This window comes from Oncorhynchus tshawytscha, linkage group LG19, assembly GCF_018296145.1.
Source record: "Oncorhynchus tshawytscha isolate Ot180627B linkage group LG19, Otsh_v2.0, whole genome shotgun sequence".
In the NCBI taxonomy this organism is placed as follows: Eukaryota; Metazoa; Chordata; class Actinopteri; order Salmoniformes; family Salmonidae; genus Oncorhynchus; species Oncorhynchus tshawytscha.
In genome coordinates, this window is record NC_056447.1 from 57,417,468 (window position 1) to 57,440,116 (window position 22,649).

The 22,649-nt window shown below is 45.9% G+C and overlaps 1 protein-coding gene across 1 annotated transcript in view; it reads right to left on the reverse strand.

Moving 5' to 3' along the window:
• Nucleotides 1-22,649, reverse strand: part of LOC112240510 (synaptotagmin-7-like) — a 140,002-nt gene that overhangs the window by 2,736 nt on the left and 114,617 nt on the right. The window contains exons 4-9 of the mRNA XM_042301985.1: nucleotides 20,063-20,165; nucleotides 19,317-19,436; nucleotides 19,019-19,166; nucleotides 8,647-8,820; nucleotides 6,824-6,937; nucleotides 196-395 (exon numbers count right to left, since the gene is read on the reverse strand). Of these exons, the coding sequence (XP_042157919.1) occupies nucleotides 196-395; nucleotides 6,824-6,937; nucleotides 8,647-8,820; nucleotides 19,019-19,166; nucleotides 19,317-19,436; nucleotides 20,063-20,165 (859 nt within the window). The remainder of the gene's footprint in view (nucleotides 1-195; nucleotides 396-6,823; nucleotides 6,938-8,646; nucleotides 8,821-19,018; nucleotides 19,167-19,316; nucleotides 19,437-20,062; nucleotides 20,166-22,649) is intronic.

Sequence of the window (22,649 nt, forward strand, 5' to 3'; positions counted from 1 at the left end):
AGGGAGAGATGGAGAAAAAGAGAGAAAGAAGGGGAGAGAGAGAGAGAGTGAGAGAGAGAGAGACAAAGAGAGATACACAGAGAGAGAGAGGGAGGGAGTGCGAGAGAGAGATTTTTTGTCTATCAAAATAATCCAATCAGGGAAGTTCTCAGGTTTAACCCAGGTAAAATGGGCAGGGAGCGGTGAGTTGGTTACCTTGCCGATGACATCGTTGCGGCTGAGCCGGTCCTTGTCCATGACCGTGATGATGATGGTGGTCTCCCGGAGGACGTGGGCCGGAACCTCGAAAGGGAAAGACTCATTGAAGACGGGGTTGAGACAACGCTTTATGGTCACTGTCTTCTTCTTCTCAATGCGTTTGTCCTTGTGCATCAGCCACAGCTTCACATAGGGATCTGAAAGGAGGAGGTGGAGGAGGTGGAGGAAGAGGAGGAGGAGGAGGAAGAGGAGGAGGAGGAGGAGGAAGAGGAGGAGGAGGAAGAGGAGGAGGAGGAGGAGGAGGAGGAGGAGGAGGAGGAAGAGGAGGAGGAAGAGGTGGAGGTGGAAGAGGTGGAGGAAGAGGAGGAGGTGGAGGAGGAGGAGGAGGAAGAGGTGGAGGAAGAGGAGTAGGTGGAGGAAGAGGAGGAGTAGGTGGAGGAGGAGGAGGAACAGGAAGAGGAAGAGGTGGAGGTAGAAGAGGTGGAGGTGTAGGAGGAGGAAGAGGAGGAGGTGGAGGAAGAGGTGGAGGAGGAGGAAGAGGAGGAGGTGGAGGAGGAAGAGGAGGAGGAGGTGGAGAAGGTGGAGGAGGAGGTGGAGGAGGAGGAGGGGGAGGAGGAGGAGGAGGTGGAAGAAGAGGAGGAGGAGGAAGAGGAGGTGGGGGTGGAGGTGGAGGAGTTGGAGGAGGAGAGGGAGGATGAGGTGGAGGAGGAGGAGAGGGATGAGGAGGAGGTGGAGGTGGAGGAGGAGGAGGAGAGGGAGAAGGAAGAGGAGGTGGTGGTGGAGGAGGAGGAGGAGAAGAGGAGGTTAGATCAAGACACATTAAAACAATATCAAATTCATATCTAATCCATGAGTTCAGGGGTCTTCACCCTTTTCTTGCCCAAGAACTCCCTCCCAGGCAAAATGACAACCCAGGAACCCCCTCCCAGGCAAACTGACGACCAAGGCACCCCCTTCCAGGCAAACTGATGACCCAGGAATCCCCTCCCAGGCAAACTGATCACCCAGGAACCCCCTCCCAGGCAAACTGATCACCCAGGAACTCCCTCCCAGGCATACTGATCACCCAGGAACCCCTCCCAGGCAAACTGATCACCCAGGAACCCCCTCCCAGGCAAACTGACGACCCAGGAACTCCCTCCCAGGCAAACTGATGACCCAGGGACCCCCTCCCAGGCAAAATGACGACCCAGGAACTCCCTCCCAGGCAAACTAACGACACAGGGACCCCCTCCCAGGCAAAATGACGACCCAGGGAATCCCTCCCAGGAAAACTGATCACCCAGGAACCCCCTCCCAGGCAAAATGACGACCCAGGGAATCCCTCCCAGGCAGACTGATCACACAGGAACCCCCTCCCAGGCAAACTGACGACCAAGGAACCCCCTCCCAGGCAAACTGACGACCCAGGAACCCCCATCACACATCAGTATATTTGACTTATCATCAGGTGTATGGCAAGGATAAGTAATCAACATTTTTAAATTAATAGATTTGGTAAATATTTTACCATTATTTTGACCTACCCACAGACCACCAGTCAGTAGACTACCAGTCAATAAACTACCAGCCAATAGACTACCAGCTACCAGCCAATAGACTACCAGCTACCAGCCAATAGACTACCAGCCAATAGACTACCAGTCAATAGACTACCAGTCAATAGACTACCAGCTACCAGCCAATAGACTACCAGCTACCAGTCAAGAGACACCAGCTACCAGCCAATAGACTACCACTCAATAGACTACAAGCCAATAGACTACCACTCAATAGACTACAAGACAATAGACTACCAGTCAATAGACTACCAGCTACCAGCAAATAGACTACCAGCTACCAGCCAATAGACTACCAGCCAATAGACTACCAATTACCACTCAATAGACTACCACTCAATAGACTACCAGCCAATAGACTACCAGCTACCAGCCAATAGACTACCAGTCAATAGACTACCAGTCAATGGACTACCAGCTACCAGCCAATAGACTACTAGCTACCAGTCAATAGACTACCAGCTACCAGCCAATAGACTACCAGCTACCAGCCAATAGACTACCACTCAATAGACTACCAGCCAATAGACTACCAGCTACCAGCCAATAGACTACCAGCTACCAGTCAATAGACTACCACTCAATAGACTACCACTCAAAAAACTACAAGCCAATAGACTACCAGCTACCAGCCAATAGGCTACAAGCTACCAGTCAATAGACTACCAGTCAATAGACAACCACTCAATAGACTACCACTCAATAGACTACCAGTCAATAGACTACCAGCCAATAGCCTACCAGCTAACAGCCAATAGACAACCAGCTACCAGTCAATAGACTACCACTCAATAGACTACCACTCAATAGACTACCAGCCAATAGACTACCAGCTACCAGCCAATAGACTACCAGCTACCAGTCAATAGACTACCACTCAATAGACTACCACTCAAAAAACTACAAGCCAATAGACTACCAGCTACCAGCCAATAGGCTACAAGCTACCAGCCAATAGACTACCAGCTACCAGTCAATAGACTACCAGTCAATAGACAACCACTCAATAGACTACCACTCAATAGACTACCAGTCAATAGACTACCAGCCAATAGCCTACCAGCTAACAGCCAATAGACAACCAGCTACCAGTCAATAGACTACCACTCAATAGACTACCAGCCAATAGACTACCAGCCAATAGACTACCAGCTACAAGCCGATAGACTACCGGCTACCAGCCAATAGACTACCAGCTACCAGCCAATAGACTACCAGCCAATAAACTACCAGCTACAAGCCAATAGACTACCAGCTACCAGCCAATAGACTACCAGTCAATAGACTACCAGCTACCAGCCAATAGACTACCAGTCAATAGACTACCAGCTACCAGCCAATAGACTACCAGCCAATAGACTACCAGTCAATAGACTACCAGCCAATAGACTACCAGCTACCAGCCAATAGGCTACAAGCTACCAGCCAATAGACTACCAGCTACCAGTCAATAGACTACCAGTCAATAGACTACCACTCAATAGACTACCACTCAATAGACTACCAGCCAATAGACTACTAGCTACCAGCCAATAGGCTACCAGCTACCAGCCAATAGACTACCACTCAATAGACTACCAGCCAATAGACTACCAGTTACCAGTCAATAGACTACCAGCTACCAGCCAATAGACTACCAGCTACCAGCCAATAGACTACCAGCCAATAGACTACCAATTACCAGTCAATAGACTACCAGTCAATAGACGACCAGCTACCAGTCAATAGACTACCAGTCACTAGACTACCACTCAATAGACTACCAGCCAATAGACTACCACTCAATAGACTACCAGCCAATAGACTACCAGCTACCAGTCAATAGACTACCAGCTACCAGCCAATAGACTACCAGCTACCAGCCAATAGACTACCAGCCAATAGACTACCAATTACCAGTCAATAGACTACCAGTCAATAGACGACCAGCTACCAGTCAATAGACTACCAGTCAATAGACTACCAGCTACTAGCCAATAGACTACCAGCTACCAGTCAATAGACTACCAGCCAATAGACTACCAGCCAATAGACTACCAGCTACCAGTCAATAGACTACCAGTCAATAGACTACCAGTCAATAGACTACCCAGTGACCTCAATTACCATGACTAACCTGTCGTAACCTGTAGTAAACTGTAGTAACCTGTAGTAACCTGTAGTAACCTGTCGTAACCAGTAGTAACCTGTAGTAACCTTTACTAACCTGAAGTAAACTCTAGTAACCTTTACTAACCTGTAGTAACCTGTAGTAAACTGTAGTAACCTGTAGTAAACTCTAGTAACCTGTAGTAACCTGTACTACCATGACTAACCTGTAGTAAACTGTAGTAACCTGTACTAACCTGTAGTAACCTGTAGTAACCTGTACTAACCTGTAGTAACCTGTACTAACCTGTAGTAACCTGTAGTAACCTGTCGTAAACTGTAGTAACCTGTACTAACCTGTAGTAAACTGTAGTAACCTGTACTAACCTGTACTAACCTGTAGTAACCTTTACTAACCTGTAGTAAACTCCAGTAACCTTTACTAACCTGTAGTAACCTGTAGTAAACTGTAGTAACCTGTAGTAAACTCTAGTAACCTGTAGTAACCTGTACTACCATGAATAACCTGTAGTAACCTGTACTACCATGACTAACCTGTAGTAAACTGTAGTAACCTGTACTAACCTGTAGTAAACTGTAGTAACCTGTACTAACCTGTAGTAAACTGTAGTAACCTTTACTAACCTGTAGTAACCTGTAGTAAACTCTAGTAACCTGTACTAACCTGTAGTAAACTGTAGTAACCTGTAGTAAACTGTAGTAACCTTTACTAACCTGTAGTAAACTCTAGTAAACTTTACTAACCTGTAGTAAACTCTAGTAACCTGTAGTAACCTGTAGTAACCTGTACTAACCTGTAGTAAACTCTAGTAACCTGTACTAACCTGTAGTAACCTGTTGTAACCTGTAGTAACCTGTAGTAACCTGTACTAACCTGTAGTAAACTGTACTAACCTGTAGTAACCTGTACTAACCTGTAGTAACCTGTAGTAAACTCTAGTAACCTGTAGTAACCTGTACTAACCTGTAGTAAACTCTAGTAACCTGTAGTAACCTGTACTAACCTGTAGTAAACTCTAGTAACCTGTAGTAACCTGTACTAACCTGTAGTAACCTGTAGTAACCTGTACTAACCTGTAGTAACCTATAGTAACCTGTAGTAAACTCTAGTAACCTGTAGTAACCTGTAGTAAACTCTAGTAACCTGTAGTAACCTGTAGTAACCTGTACTACCATGACTAACCTGTAGTAACCTGTACTAACCTGTAGTAACCTGTACTAACCTGTAGTAAACTCTAGTAACCTGTAGTAAACTGTACTAACCTGTAGTAACCTGTAGTAAACTCTAGTAACCTGTAGTAACCTGTACTAACCTGTAGTAAACTGTACTAAACTGTAGTAACCTGTATCAACAAGGTGACTGAGAATACTGAAACATTGTATCAACAAGGTGACTCTGAGAATACTGAAACATTGTATCAACAAGGTGACTCTGAGAATACTGAAACATTGTATCAACAAGGTGACTCTGAGAATACTGAAACATTGTATCAACAAGGTGACTGACTGAGAATACTGAAACATTGTATCAACAAGGTGACTGAGAATACTTTGTATCAACAAGGTGACTCTGAGAATACTGAAACATTGAAACAAGGTGGCTCTGAGAATACTGAAACATTGTATCAACAAGGTGACTGAGAATACTGAAACATTGTATCAACAAGGTGACTCTGAGAATACTGAAACATTGTATCAACAAGGTGACTCTGAGAATACTGAAACATTGTATCAACAAGGTGACTCTGAGAATACTGAAACATTGTATCAACAAGGTGACTCTGAGAATACTGAAACATTGTATCAACAAGGTGACTGAGAATACTGAAACATTGTATCAACAAGGTGACTGAGAATACTGAAACATTGTATCAACAAGGTGACTGAGAATACTGAAACATTGTATCAACAAGGTGACTGAGAATACTGAAACATTGTATCAACAAGGTGACTCTGAGAATACTGAAACATTGTATCAACAAGGTGACTCTTGAGAATACTGAACCATTGTATCAACAAGGTGACTGAGAATACTGAAACATTGTATCAACAAGGTGACTCTGAGAATACTGAAACATTGTATCAACAAGGTGACTCTGAGAATACTGAAACATTGTATCAACAAGGTGGCTCAGAGAATTTTGATATTGCAAAATAGTAGCCAATGAGAGGGCTTGTATAAATGTTTCCCCCGGGAAATGTCTCAGATATTATTGTGATTCCTACGCAACATCTATAGCTCCACACTATAGCTAAATAACTATAAATATATATAAATAATTTAGCAATATTTAATGGTGTTTTGCCAGCAAGACTGATCTGTTACAATATATAATTTTAATTCAGGACGAGCAACACTGATAGTGAGAGAGATGGAAATGCATTATACCAGAGGCAGGCTACAGGTAGGGATTAGGGATGAGTGAGAGGTGGAAATGCATTATACCAGAGGCAGGCTACAGGTAGGGATTAGGGATGAGTGAGAGGTGGAAATGCATTATACCAGAGGCAGGCTACAGGTAGGGATTAGGGATGAGTGAGAGGTGAAAATGCATTATACCAGAGGCAGGCTACAGGTAGGGATTAGGGATGAGTGAGAGAGATGGAAATGCATTATACCAGAGGCAGGCTACAGGTAGGGATTAGGGATGAGTGAGAGGTGGAAATGCATTATACCAGAGGCAGGCTACAGGTAGGGATTAGGGATGAGTGAGAGGTGGAAATGCATTATACCAGAGGCAGGCTACAGGTAGGGATTAGGGATGAGTGATAGGTGGAAATGCATTATACCAGAGGCAGGCTACAGGTAGGGATTAGGGATGAGTGAGAGGTGGAAATGCATTATACCAGAGGCAGGCTACAGGTAGGGATTAGGGATGAGTGAGAGGTGGAAATGCATTATACCAGAGGCAGGCTACAGGTATGGCGACTGGAGGAGAGAAGGAGAGGATACCAACCCGATGTTCCTCCTATGTCCATGGCTTTGAGATTGCGTGCTTTGATGATGTTCACAGTGATGGTGTTGGCTGTTGGGTTATAGCACAGAGACACCAGCAGGTCCCCGCCTCCCCTGGGGAACACACACACACACACACACACACACACACACACACACACACACACACACACACACACACACACACACACACACACACACAGTTAGTTACTATATACAGACATTGTGAAAAAGACTTTCACTTTTTCATGTGTATTACATAATTTTCTTTCTTCATAACGGAATTGTATACATTACACAAATTCCAATTTGTTGTGGCTAACGTTAGCTAAGCTAGCTTAGTGGCTAACAATAGCTAGGCTAAAGGTTAAATTCAGGGATAAGAGTTAAGATTAGGGCTAGGGTTAGGGGTTAAGGTTAGGGTTAGGTAACATGCTAGCTATGTAGTTAAAGGGTTAGGGTTAGCATTAGCTAACATGGGTTAGGGTTAGCATGAGCTAAAATGGGTTAGGGTTAGCTAACATGGGTTAGGGTTAGCATCAGCTAACATGGGTTAGGGTTAGCGTTAGCTAACATGGGTTAGGGTTAGCATTAGCTAACATGGGTTAGGGTTAGCATCAGCTAACATGGGTTAGGGTTAGCGTTAGCTAACATGGGTTAGGGTTAGTATTAGCTAACATGGGTTAGGGTTAGCTACCAGGCAGTAGTTGCAAAGTTGCTACAATGCTAAAGTTGTCCGTGATGAGAATCAGAACACAGAAACTTTAGGTTGGTAGACGTTCGCAATATACATCCACCCCAACCACCCAACCACCCAACCACCCCATTCACCCACCCCATCCACCCATCCACCCCAACCACCCCATTCACCCACCCCAACCACCCAACCACCCAACCACCCCATTCACCCACCCCAACCACCCAACCACCCAACCACCCCATTCACCCACCCCAACCACCCAACCACCCCATTCACCCACCCCAACCACCCAACCACCCAACCACCCCATTCACCCTCCCCAACCACCCAACCACCCATCCACCCCAACCACCCCATTCACCCACCCCAACCACCCAACCACCCCATTCACCCACCCCAACCACCCAACCACCCAACCACCCCAACCACCCCATTCACCCACCCCAACCACCCAACAACCCCATCCTCCCCAACCACCCCATTCACCCACCCCAACCACCCAACCACCCAACCACCCCATTCACCCACCCCAACCACCCAACCACCCAACCACCCCATTCACCCACCCCAACCACCCAACCACCCAACCACCCAACCACCCATCCACCCCAACCACCCCATTCACCCACCCCAACCACCCATCCACCCCATCCTCCCCAACCACCCCATCCACCCCATCCTCCCCATTCACCCACCCCATCCACCCCAACCACCCCATTCACCCACCCACCCCAACCACCCCATTCACCAAATCCACCCCACTCAACCCATCCACCCAACCACCCCACCCACCCCATTCACCCAATCCACCCCACCCACCCAACCACCCCATTCACCCAATCCACCCCATCCACCCCATTCACCCAATCCACCCCATTCTCCCCAACCACCCCATTCACCCACCCCATCCACCCATCCACCCCAACCACCCCATTCACCCATCCACCCCAAACACCCCATCCACCCCATCCTCCCAACCACCCCATTCACCCACCCCAACCACCCCATCCACCCAACCACCCCATTCACCCACCCACCCCAACCACCCCATCCACCCAATCCACCCCATTCACCCACCCCAACCACCCCACCCATCCAGCCTTACAGCTCCACCCCCCCCCTTACAGCTCCATCCATGCAGGGTTTGAGTTCCTTCCAGAAGGTCTGCATGTGTCCCAGGTCACTGAGTTTGTTGAGAGGGATGGAAACCTCCCCGATGGGGTCGTTGCGACTGAACCGGTCAAAGTCCAACACCTGCAGGTACAGAGTCCTCTCCCTCACTTTCTCGTATGGGAAACCTGGAGGTAAGGAAGGGGGAGAAAGGGAGAGAAGGAGAGAGTGAGAGGGAGAGAGGGGAGGGAGAGAGAGCGAAACAGACACAGAGAAAAGGTTAAAAAGAATCAGACCTTTTTTCAATTTTCCAATTTTCATTACATTCCCAACTCTAACTGCCTGTAGCTCAGGACCTGAAGCAAGGATATGCATATTCTCGATACCAATTGAAAGGAAACAGTTTGAAGTTTGTGGAATTGTGAAATTAATGTAGAAGAATATAACACATTATATCTAGTGAAAGATAATACAAAGAAATCATTTCATCTTTGAAATGCAAGAGAAAGGTCACAATGTATTATTGCAGTTTAGGCACACTTTAGATTTTGGCCACTAGATGGCAGCAGTGTATGTGCAAAGTTGTACACTGATCCAATTAACCATTGCATTACTGTTCAAAATGTTGTCTGCCCAAATGTGCCTAATTGGTTAATTTATACATTTTCAAGTACATAACTGTGCACTCTCCTCCAACAATATTATGTATTATTTCACTATAATAGCTACTATAAATTGGATCAGATTAACAGGAATTTAAGCTTTCTGCCCAAATGTCCATGTCCTGAGAAATTTTCTTGTTACTTAAAACGTCATGCTAATCACATTAGAGCAAGTTAGCTCAACCGTCCCATGGGGGACACATCCTATAACCATATACTGAAACGATACCTAACCCTCGTTCCAAAACCTTAACCTAAAAATCAAAGATGCACTATGAAGAAATTGCTCCACCATTTCCTGGTTGCTAAAATTCAAATAGTTTTGCCTAATTTCCATTTATGTGACAAAACAAGGAAGTATATTGTAGAGAATCACCATCCAAACCGCTGTGAAATATATAATAAAAGCTTGATCATAACCAAAAATATTAAGCTGTTTGAAGCTGGTGTACAAAACTGAAAGTAAAAGATGCAAAGATGGAATTTAAGAACGGGAAGCATAGAAATAGTACAGATCTACCACTTCTTAAACTGACTTTCAATGAGAATGACAGATCTATAACTAATATTTATATGTGAATTTGGTCTGCTCACCCAAAAAGTAACAAGCTTAAGAAGCTTTAATCTTTGTTCCTAAACCTAACCTTAATCCTAAACTTAACCTAACCTTGACCTTAATCTAACCCTCATTCCTAAACCTAATCTTAACCTAACCCTAGTTTCTAAACCTAAACTTAACCCTCGATCCTGTACCTAAACCTAACGTTAATCCTAACCTTAACCTAACCCTCTTGTTTAAACCTAACCTTAACCTTAACCATAACCTAGCCCTCATTCCTAACCCTAACTTTTGTTCATAAACCTAACTCCAACCTTAATCTAACCCTAGTTTCTAAACCTAACCTTAACCTAACCCTCATTCCTAAACCTAACCATTACCCTAACCCTAGTGGCTAACCCGTAACTATAACCTCATCTTAACCCTCGTTCATTCCTAAACCTTAAAAAGATACACTACCGTTCAAAAGTTTGGGGTCACATAGAAATGCCCTTATTTTTTAGAAAAGCTATTGTTTGTCCATTAAAATAACATCGAATTGATCAGAAATACAGTGTAGACATTGTTAATATTGTAAATGAAACGGCAGGTTTTTTATGGAATATCTACATAGGTGTACAGAGGCCCATTATCAGCAACCATCAACCCTGTGTTCCAATGGCACGTTGTGTTAGCTAATCCAAGTTCAAAATTTTAAAAAGCTATTTGACCATTAGAAAACCCTTTTGCAATTATGTTAGCACAGCTGAAAACTGTTGTCCTAATTAAAGAAGCAATAAAACTGTCCTTCTTTAGACTAGTTGAGTATCTGGAGCATCAGCATTTGTGGATTTGATTACAGGCTCAAAATACCAGAAACAAATAACTCTCTTCTGAAACTCGTCAGTCTATTCTTGTTCTGAGAAATGAAGGCTATTACATGCCAGAAATTGCCAAGAAACGGAAGATCTCATACAACACTGTGTACTACCCCCTTCACAGAACAGTGCAAACGGGCTCTAACCAGAATAGAAAGAGGAGTGGGAGGCCCCGGTGCACAACTGAGTAAGATGACGATGAGGGACGATGAGGGAAAAAAATGAGGGGGAAAAACGATTTAATCTATTTTAAGAATAAGGATGTAATGAAACACAATGTGGAAAAAGTCAAGGGGTCTGAATACTTTCCCAAGGCACCGTATATAGGATGAGCCTTGACTAGAAAACAGTATATACATATGAAGTGGGTAAAACGGTATGGGAACATTATTAAAGTGACCAATGTTCAATGACTACGAACCTAGGGCAACAGTCTCTACGGTGCAGCACCGGCTAGTAACAGTGACTAAGTTCAGGGTACCTGTCGGGGTACCTAACCAAAAGGTTGCAAGTTTGAATCCCCGAGCTGACTAGGTATAAATCTGTCGTTCTGCCCCTGAACAGGCAGTTAACCCACTGTTCCTAGGCCGTCATTGAAAATAAGAATTTGTTCTTAACTGACTTGCCTAGTAAAATAAAGATAAAATAAAAAAAAGCAGTTTTTCAGTCTCTCGGTCCCAGCTTTGAGGCACTTGCACCAACCTCACCTTTTGGATTATAACGGGGTGAACAGGCTTTGGCTCGGGTGGCTGAGGTCCTTGATGATCTTCTTGGCCTTCCTGTGACATCGGGTGCTGTATGTGTCCTGGAGGGCTGACAGTGTGCCCCCGGTGATGCGTTGAGCAGACTGCTGGAGAGCCTTGGAGAGCCTTGCGGTTGTGGGCGGTGCAGTTGCTGTACCAGGCTGTGATGCAGCCCGACAGGATGCTTTCAATTGTGCATCTGTAAAAGTTTGTGAGGGCCTTAGGGGCCAAGCTGAATTTCTTCAGCCTCCTGAGGTTGGGCTCCCGAATGGCTCAGCTAAGTTACTGCATCTCAGTGCAAGAGGCATCACTGCAGTCCCTGGTTCATATCCTGTATCACATCCGGCCGTGATTGGGAGACCCATAGGGTGGCGGGTTTGGTTGGGGTAGGAACAAGGCAGTTAACCCACTGTTCCCCGGTAGGCCGTCATTATAAATAAGAATTTGTTCTTAACTGACTTGCCTAGTTTAAAAAAATAAATAACAATTTAAATGAAGAGGCACAGCGACACCGTTGATGTGGATGGGGGCGTGCTCTTGCATCTGTCTCCTGAAGTCCACGATCAGCTCCTTTGTTTTGTTGACGTTGAGGGAAAGGTTATTTTTCTGGCACCACTCCTCCAGGGCCTTCAGCTCCTCCCTGTAGGCTGTTGTTATTTTTTGTATTGTCTGCAAACTTTATGATTGAGTTGGTGACGTGCGTGGACACGCAGTCATGGGTAACCAGGGAGTGCAGGAGGGGGCTGAGCACGCACCCTTGTAGGGGCCCCTGTGTTGAGGATCAGTGAAGTGCAGGTGTTGTTTCCTACCTTCACCACCTGGGGGCAGCCCCTCAGGAAGACCAGGACCCAGTTGCACATGTTCAGACCCTGAACTTGGTGATGAGCTTGGAGGTCACTATGGTGTTGAAGGCTGAGCTGTAGTCGGTGAACAGCATTCTTACATAGGTAGGGCAGTGTGCAGTTTGATGACACAGCACACCAACATCAAAACCTCATCCCAACTGTAAACTATGGTGGCAGGAGCATCATAGTTTGGGGCTGCTTTGCTGCCTCAGGGCCTGAATAGCTTGCTATCATTGACATAAAAATAAATTCCCAAGTTTATCAAGACATTTTACAGGAGAATGTAAGGCTGTCCGCCAATTGAAGCTCTACAGAAGTTGGGTGATGCCACAGGATAACATTCAAAAGACAAAAGTAAATCAACTACAGAATGGCTGGAACAGAAGAAAATATGCCTTCTGGAGTGGTCCAGTCAGAGTCCTGACCTTCTGCGGTGGCCAAGTCAGAGTCCTGACCTTCTGGAGTGGCCCAGTCAGAGCCCTGACCTTCTGGAGAGGCCCAGTCAGAGTCCTGACCTTCGGGAGTGGCCCAGTCAGAGTCCTGACCTTCTGGAGTGGCCCAGTCAGAGTCCTGACCTTCTGGAGTGGCCCAGTCAGTCCTGACCTTCTGGAGTGGCCCGGTCAGAGTCCTGACCTTCTGGAGTGGCCCAGTCAGTCCTGACCTTCTGGAGTGGCCCAGTCAGTCCTGACCTTCTGGAGTGGCCCAGTCAGAGTCCTGACCTTCTGGAGTGGCCCAGTCAATCCTGACCTTCTGGAGTGACCCAGTCAGTCCTGACCTTCTGGAGTGGCCCAGTCAGTCCTGACCTTCTGGAGTGGCCCAGTCAGTCCTGACCTTCTGGAGTGGCCCAGTCAGTCCTGACCTTCTGGAGTGGCCCAGTCAGTCCTGACCTTCTGGAGTGGCCCAGTCAGTCCTGACCTTCTGGAGTGGCCCAGTCAGTCCTGACCTTCTGGAGTGGCCCAGTCAGTCCTGACCTTCTGGAGTGGCCCAGTCAGTCCTGAAGTTCTGGAGTGGCCCAGTCAGTCCTGACCTTCTGGAGTGGCCCAGTCAGTCCTGACCTTCTGGAGTGGCCCAGTCAGTCCTGACCTCCACTTGATTGAGATGCTGTGGCAGGACCTCAGGAGAGCGGTTCACACCAGACATCCCAAGAATATTGTGGAACTGAGACAGTTTTGTAAAGAGGAATGGTCCAAAATTCCTCCTGACGTTTGGTTGAGGTTATTGCTGCTAAAGGAGGGTCAACCTGATATTAAATCCAAGGGTTGACATCCACCCTGCACTGTGAATGTTTACACGGTGTGTTCAATAAAGACATGAAAAATTATAATTGTTTGTGTGTTATTAGTTTAAGCAGACTGTCTGTTGTTGTGACTTATATCAGATAACATTTTATGACCAATTTATGCAGAAATCCAGGTAATTCTAAAGCGTTCACATACTTGTCTTCCCACTTTAAGTCTCATGTCTGAGACGTTGAATTGTGACTTCACTTTGTACACATACTGATGTTTTGCCTGTTTGATTGCCTTACTGAGGGCATAGCTGGACTGTTTGTATTCATCCATGCTCCCAGTCACCTTGCTGTGGTTAAATGCAGTGGTTCTGGCCTTCAGTTTTGCACGAGATTTTGGTTTGGATAAGTTCTAATCATCACTGTAGGAACAACACCCTCTACCCACTTCCTGATGAACCCAGTCACTGTAGGAACAACATCCTCTATCCACTTCCTGATGAACCCAGTCACTGTAGGAACAACATCCTCTATCCACTTCCTGATGAACCCAGTCACTGTAGGAACAACATCCTCTACCCACTTCCTGATGAACCCAGTCACTGTAGGAACAACATCCTCTACCCACTTCCTGATGAACCCAGTCACTCTAGTAACAACATCCTCTACCCACTTCCTGATGAACCCAGTCACTGTAGGAACAACATCCTCTACCCACTTCCTGATGAACCCAGTCACTGTAGGAACAACATCCTCTACCCACTTCCTGATGAACCCAGTCACTGTAGGAACAACATCCTCTACCCACTTCCTGATGAACCCAGTCACTCTAGGAACAACATCCTCTACCCACTTCATGATGAACCCAGTCACTGTAGGAACAACACCCTCTACCCACTTCCTGATGAACCCAGTCACTGTAGGAACAACACCCTCTATCCACTTCCTGATGAACCCAGACACAGTAGGAACAACACCCTCTATACACTTCCCGATGAACCCAGTCACTGTAGGAACAACATCCTCTACCCACTTCCTGATGAACCCAGTCACTGCAGGAACAACATCCTCTACCCACTTCCTGATGAACCCAGTCACTGTAGGAACAACATCCTCTACCCACTTCCTGATGAACCCAGTCACTCTAGGAACAACATCCTCTACCCACTTCCTGATGAACCCAGTCACTGTAGGAACAACATCCTCTACCCACTTCCTGATGAACCCAGTCACTGTAGGAACAACACCCTCTATACACTTCCCGATGAACCCAGTCACAGTGGGAACAACACCCTCTACCCACTTTCTGATGAACCCAGTCACTGTAAGAACAACATCCTCTACCCACTTCCTGATGAACCCAGTCACTGCAGGAACAACATCCTCTACCCACTTCCTGATGAACCCAGTCACTGTAGGAACAACATCCTCTACCCACTTCCTGATGAACCCAGTCACTCTAGTAACAACATCCTCTACCCACTTCCTGATGAACCCAGTCACTGTAGGAACAACATCCTCTACCCACTTCCTGATGAACCCAGTCACTGTAGGAACAACACCCTCTATCCACTTCCTGATGAACCCAGACACAGTAGGAACAACACACCCTATACACTTCCTGATGAACCCAGTCACAGTGGGAACAACATCCTCTATACACTTCCCGATGAACCCAGTCACAGTGGGAACAACATCCTCTATCCACTTCCTGATGAACCCAGTCACTGTAGGAACAACATCCTCTACCCACTTCCTGATGAACCCAGTCACTCTAGTAACAACATCCTCTACCCACTTCCTGATGAACCCAGTCACTGTACGAACAACATCCTCTATACACTTCCCGATGAACCCAGTCACAGTGGGAACAACATCCTCTGTCCACTTCCTGATGAACCCCGTCACTGAGTCAGTGTATACGTCAATGTTATTCTCAGAGGCAACCCAGAACATATTCGAGTCTAATCAAAACAATCTTGAAGCAGCCTCCCACTGCAATGCAGTGCTTAAGGCATCACTACAGACCCGGGTTCGATTTCTGGGTTAGGAGAGAGTTTGGCTGGACGGAATTTCCTTGTCCTATCTAGCTCTAGCGACTCCTTGTGGTGGGCCCTTTGCCTGAAAGCTGAAAGCTGACTTTGGTTGCCAGCTGGACAGTGTTTTCTCCGACACATTGGTGCGTCTTGCTTCCGGGCTAAGCGAGCAGTGTGTCAAGATGCAGTGCGGTTTGGCAGGGTCGTGTTTCAGAGGACTCATGGCTCTCGACCTTCACCTCTCCTGAGTTCATAGGGGAGTTGCAGCGATGGGACAAGACTGTAACTACCAATTGGATATCACAAAAAAAGGGGTAAAAGTACCAAACAAATTATTAGAATCTTGAAGCATAGATTCCGTTTAGTCAGACCTATATTGAACAGTCCTTACCACGGGTACTTACCGTTTCTTCGTCCAGGACCCAGTTGCATAGGGTTCAGACCGAGGGCCTCGAGCTTAATGATGAGCTTGGAGGGTAATTATGCTGTTGAAGGCTGCGCTATAGTCAATGAACAGCATTCTTACATAGGTATTCCTCTTGTTGAGATGGGATAGGGCAGTGTGATGGCGATTGCATTGTCTGTGGACCTATTGGGGCGGTAAGCAAATTGAAGTGGGTCTAGGGTGACAGGTAAGGTAGAGGTGATATGATCCTTGACTAGCCTCTCAAAGCACTTCATGATGACAGAAGTGACTACTATGAGGCGATAGTCATTTAGTTCAATTATCTTTGCCTTCTTGGGTACAGGAACAATGATGGCCATCTTGAAGCATGTAGGGACAGCAGACTAGGATAGTGAAAGATTGAATATGTCCGTAAACACACCAGACAGCTGGTCTGCACATGCTTTGAGGAGGCGGCTATGGATGCCGTCTGGGCCGGCAGCCTTGCGTGGGTTAACACGTTTAAACGTCTTACTCACGTCGGCTGTGTTATTCTCAAAGCGGGCGAAGAAGGTGTTTAGCTGGTCCGGAAGCAAGACGTCAGTGTCCGCGACATGGTTGGTTTTCCCTTTGTAGTCTGTGATTGTCTGTAGACCCTGCCACATACGTCTTATGTCTGAGCCGTTGAATTACGACTCCACTTGGTCTCTGACGTTTTGCCTTACGGAGGGAATAACTACACTGTTTGTACTATGCCATATTCCCAGTCACCTTGCCTTGGTTAAATGCGATGGTTCGCGCTTTCAGTTTTGTGCAAATGCTGCCATCTATCCACGGTTTCTGGTTAGGGTAGGTTTTAATAGTACCAGTGGGTACAACATCTCCATCTTCCGATTGGTCAGACCAGTGTTGAATTGTCCTTAGCATGGGTGCTTCCTATTTGAGTTTCTGCCTATAGGAAAGGAGGAGCAAGATGAAGTCATGTCAGATTTGCCGAAGGGAGGGCGGGGGAGGGCCTTGTAGGCATCCCGGAAGTTGGAGTAGCAGTGGTCGAGTATTTTAGCAGCGCGAGTACTACAGTCAATGTGTTGATAAAACTTCGGTAGCGTTTTTCTCAAATGTTCTTTGTTAAATTTCCCAGCTACAATAAATGCAGCCTCAGGATATGTGGTTTCCAGTTTACATAAAGTCCAGTGAAGTTCTTTTAAGGGCCGTCGTGGTTTCGGCTTGAGGGGGAATATACACGGCTGTGACTATAACTGAAGATAATTCTCTTGGGAGGTAATACGGTCGGCATTTGATTGTGTGGTATTCTAGGTCAGGGGTTCCTGTATGTTATCACAATCACACCATGAGTAGTTAATCATGAAACATACACCCCCTCCCTTATTCCTGTCTACGATATGAACTCAGAACCCAACTGGCTGTAAGGACTCAGAAAGTATATCCTGAGAGAGCCAAGTTTCCGTGAAACAGTGTATGTTACAGTACCATTAGTGAGTAAAATACTCGGAAGTGGATGTAGGTAATAATGTGAGAAATGTTCTAAGCAAATAATGTAAGAAGTAACACACAAAAAAATCAAATACTGGCAAGTTGGCTAGGAGCTAGCGACAGGGCGACCATTTCTGTTGGTGCCATCATAACCCCCACCTTAACCTTACCCTTATTCCTAAACCTAACCCTAATCTTAACCTTACCCTCATTCCTAAATCTAACCATAATCTAACCCTCATTCCTAAATCTAACCTTAACCTAACCCTCTTTCCTAAACCAAACTTTAACCCAACCTTAACCTACCCCTAGTTCCTAAACCTAAATTTAACCTTTGTTCCTAAACCTAATCTTAACCTAAACCTCATTCCTAAACCTAACCTTAACCTAATCCCCATTCCTAAACCTAACCTTAACCTAACTCTCATTACTAAACCTAACCTTAACCTAACCCTCATTACTAAACCTAACCTTAACCTAACCCTAGTTCCTAAACCTAACCTTAACCTAATCCTCTTTCCTAAAGCTAACCTTAACCTAACCCTCAATCTTAATTCATTTCGACCCATATGACTATGGCTTCTGCCGAACGAGTGTACACTTCATAAAATAAAGCAAATACATTGAGAAGAGCAATGAAAAAAGTATTGAGAGCATTGAAGAGAGCATTGAGAAGAGCATTGAGGAGAGCATTGAGGAGAGCATTGAGGAGAGCATTGAGAAGAGCATTGAAGAGAGCATTGAGGAGAGCATTGAGGAGAGCATTGAGGAGAGCATTGAGAAGAGCATTGAGGAGAGCATTGAGGAGAGCATTGAGGAGAGCATTGAGAAAAGCATTGAGGAGAGCAATGAGGAGAACATTGAGGAGAGCATTGAGGAGAGCATTGAGGAAGCATTGAGAAGAGCATCGAGGAGAGCATTGAGGAGAGCATTGAGGAGAACATTGAGGAGAGCATTGAGGAGAACATTGAGGAGAGCATTGAGAAGAGCATTGAGGAGAGCATGTAAATCCCCATTGAGGAGAGCATTGAGAAGAGCATTGAGGAGAGCATTGAGAAGAGCATTGAGGAGAGCATTGAGAAGAGCATTGAGGAGAGCATGTATATCCCCATTGAGGAGAGTATTGAGAAGAGCATTGAGGAGAACATTGAGGAGAGCATTGAGAAGAGCATTGAGAAGAGCATGTATATCCCCATTGAGGAGAGCATTGAGAAGAGCACTGAGGAGAGCATTGAGAAGAGCATTGAGGAAGCATTGAGAAGAGCATCGAGGAGAGCATTGAGGAGAGCATTGAGGAGAACATTGAGGAGAGCATTGAGAAGAGCATGTAAATCCCCATTGAGAAGAGCATTGAGGAGAGCACTGAGAAGAGCATTGAGGAGAGCATTGAGAAGAGCATTGAGGAGAGCATTGAGGAGAGCATTGAGAAGAGCATTGAGGAGAGCACTGAGAAGAGCATTGAGGAGAGCATTGAGAAGAGCATTGAGGAGAGCATTGAGGAGAACATTGAGGAGAGCATTGAGGAGAGCATTGAGGAGAGCATTGAGGAGGGCATTGAGAAGAGCATGTAAATGTACCTTCGAACAGGAAGGTCTCGTTCCAGTGAGGGTTGAGGTTCTTCCTCTTGATCTTGGTCTCCAGTTTGTGCTTCTTGTCAGGAAGCAGGTAGATTTTGACGAAGGGGTCAGAGGTCCCAGAGAAGTCCTTGGCTGGTAGCTCCTGGCCCTTCATAATAATAATTGTAACAACATATGCCATTTACCAGTCACTTTTATCCAACTTACAATTTTGCATAACATTTCGCAAAAGTGTCCTCAGCAGGAATCAAACGGATGATTCCGGCTTTACAACTGAGATACATAGAGCCACGGATACCTTGAGAATCTTGACGGTCAGAGTGGAGTCCTGGAAGCTGTAACCAACAGAGAACTGGATCCGTCCCAGCTTCTCACTGACAGCACCTTCACCATCGTCATCCTCTGATCCCGGGGACAGCTAATGGGGGGAGAGGTGGAATTTAGATTTATTTATTTATTTTTTACAATTTAACACACATATTAAAAAAAGAATGTGATAGTAAAATCATGGAGGATTAACACCAGGAGCAGGGAGAGTAGGGTTTTAGGATTCAACTATATACTCAGGCATGCAGGCACGTGTACACACACCACCCTCCCACACACACAGCCCTTTGATGACTATAGACAGCGGGAGTGGAGAGTGGAGGTGATGGGAGCCAGCCTCTCCATCTTTCTCTTCTCTTCCCTTCTCCATCTCTCTCTCTCTCTCTCCCCCTCTACTTCTCCCTCTCTCTCTCTCTCCCTCTCTCTCTCTCTCTCTCTCTCTCTCTCTTCTTCCTCTCTCTCTCTCTCCCTCTCTCTCTCTCTCTCTCTCTCTCTCTCTCTCTCTTCCTCTCTCTCTCTCTCTCTCTCTCTCTCTCTCTCTCCCCCCTCTACTTCTCCCTCTCTCTCTCTCTCCCCCTCTCTCTCTCTCTCTCTCTCTCTCTCTCTCTCTCTCTCTCTCTCTCTCTCTCTCAGGAGCAAGTCATCAGGGTTGTGTTCCAAATAGAACCCTAGTTACTACATGGGCGTTTATCCAACTTACAACAAAAGTTGTCTTACCATGACCATGTCTCCGGTGAGAGAGTTGGCCAGATCGGTGACTGAGGAGTGTCCGTCGGGGGGGTGGCCTTTGGGACTGTTGCATGGCTTGTTGCCCACGCCCCTGTAGAGAGAGAGGACAGGGTGACCACAGGGCTGAGGGCAGGAGCCAAGCAGGCGGTGGGTGTCTGACTGCAGCTAGACCAGACTCCACAGAGAGAGAGAGAGATTCAGGGACGAGGTGACTTCTAAAACACGCAGGCTTAAGGATTGAGTCAGGCCCAGGGATTGAGTCAGGCCCAGGGATGGAGTCAGGCCCAGAGATGGAGTCAGGCCCAGGGATTGATTCAGGCCCAGGGATGGAGTCAGTCCCAGGGATTGATTCTGGCCCAGGGATGGATTCAGGCCCAGGGATTGAGTCTGGCCCAGGGATGGAGTCAGGCCCAGGGATTGATTCAGGCCCAGGGATGGAGTCAGGCCCAGGGATTGAGTCTGGCCCAGGGATGGAGTCAGGCCCAGGGATTGATTCAGGCCCAGGGATGGAGTCAGGCCCAGCGATGGATTCAGGCCCAGGGTGTGTTAATCTTGAATATTTAATGTAAGAGCCCTGTCTGGTTTTAAGATTGTTACTGTCTGGGATACACAGAGATGTTAGCTCCTACAAATCATACCCATGCAACTTAGTTTAATGGTGAAACCCCCTAACCCTCAATACACACAAAGGAGACAGACATGTATAGTAACAAAGAGAGACATGGAAAGTAACATAGACAGACATGTATAGTAACAAAGAGAGACATGGAAAGTAACATAGACAGACATGTACAGGACCAGATGACATAGTAATTGTGTGTGTGTGTGTGTATATGTGTGTGTGTGTATGTGTGTGTGTGTGTGTGTGTGTGTGTATATATGTGTGTGTGTGTGTGTATGTGTATGTATATGTGTGTGTGTGTGTGTGTGTGTGTGTGTGTGTGTGTGTGTGTGTGTGTGTGTGTGTGTGTGTGTGTGTGTGTGTGTGTGTGTGTGTGTGTGTGTGTGTGTGTGTGTGTGTTAAACAGAGAGAGAGAATGTAGGGTTCTTCCAAGCCAGTATCCGCAGTGTAAACTACCACTTAGAGGCTTCTACTGCAAATCAACACCCTTCAGTTGCAACACATTCTGGGTCAAAAACCTTAAAGAATATCATTATAAAATATCTACCGAACAACGGCAGGAAAGAAACATAAAAACATTTCAAACCAATGTACACAACAGGAGAGGAGAGGAGGAGGAGAGAAATATACACAACAGAGGAGGGGGAGAGAAATATACACAACAGAGGAGGGGGAGAGAAATATACACAACAGAGGAGGGGGAGAGAAATATACACAACAGAGGAGGGGGAGAGAAATAAATGATAGAAGCTGCTAAGACAGACAGGAGGTACGAAGAAAGAAAGAAAGAAAGAACAAAGTATAAAGAAGTATAAACCAGATGAACATTCATCTGTATCAGAAGAGAATCGACAGCATTAATAGCATGAACAAAGGTTAAAGGTTACAGAACCAACAAACAGAAACCCAGGAGTGACATATCAACAAACAGCAGCACATTGGAGAAGAACTGAGCTGCAAGAAAGAAAGGAAGGAAAACGAAGGAAAGCAGAAAGGCTTTTGTCTGATAGGAAGAAGTCAGGAGGAAAGAAGAGGCTACAAGAGGGAGAAAGAGAAAGAGCAAAACAGAGATAAGATTAGTCACAGAAAGAAACAGAGACAGACAACAAGAGCTATTTAGAGAGAGCGAAACAGAGAGAGAGAGAGAGCAATCGAGAGAGGGAGAGATACAGAGAGAGCACAACAGAGAGAGAGAGCAACAGAGAGAGAGAGATACAGAGAGAGAGAGCAACAGAGAGAGAGAGCAACAGAGAGAGAGCAATTAAGAGAGAGAGATACAGAGAGATAAACGCAGAGAGAGAGATAGATAGAGAGATAAACGCAGAGAGAGAGATAGATAGAGAGATAAACGCAGAGAGAGAGATAGATAGAGAGATAAACGCAGAGAGAGAGATAGATAGAGAGATAAACGCAGAGAGAGAGAGATACAGAGAGATAAACGCAGAGAGAGAGAGAGATACAGAGAGATAAACGCAGAGAGAGAGATAGATAGAAGAGAGATAAACGCAGAGAGAGAGAGATACAGAGAGATAAACGCAGAGAGAGATAGAGAGAGAGATAAACGCAGAGAGAGAGATAGATAGAGAGAGATAAACGCAGAGAGAGAGAGAGATACAGAGAGATAAACACAGAGAGAGAGATAGAGAGAGAGATAAACGCAGAGAGAGAGATAGATAGAGAGAGATAAACGCAGAGAGAGAGAGAGATACAGAGAGATAAACGCAGAGAGAGAGATAGATAGAGAGAGATAAACGCAGAGAGAGAGAGAGATACAGAGAGATAAACGCAGAGAGAGAGATAGATAGAGAGAGATAAACGCAGAGAGAGAGAGAGATACAGAGAGATAAACGCAGAGAGAGAGATAGATACAGAGAGATAAACGCAGAGAGAGAGAGAGATACAGAGAGATAAACGCAGAGAGAGAGATAGATACAGAGAGATAAACGCAGAGAG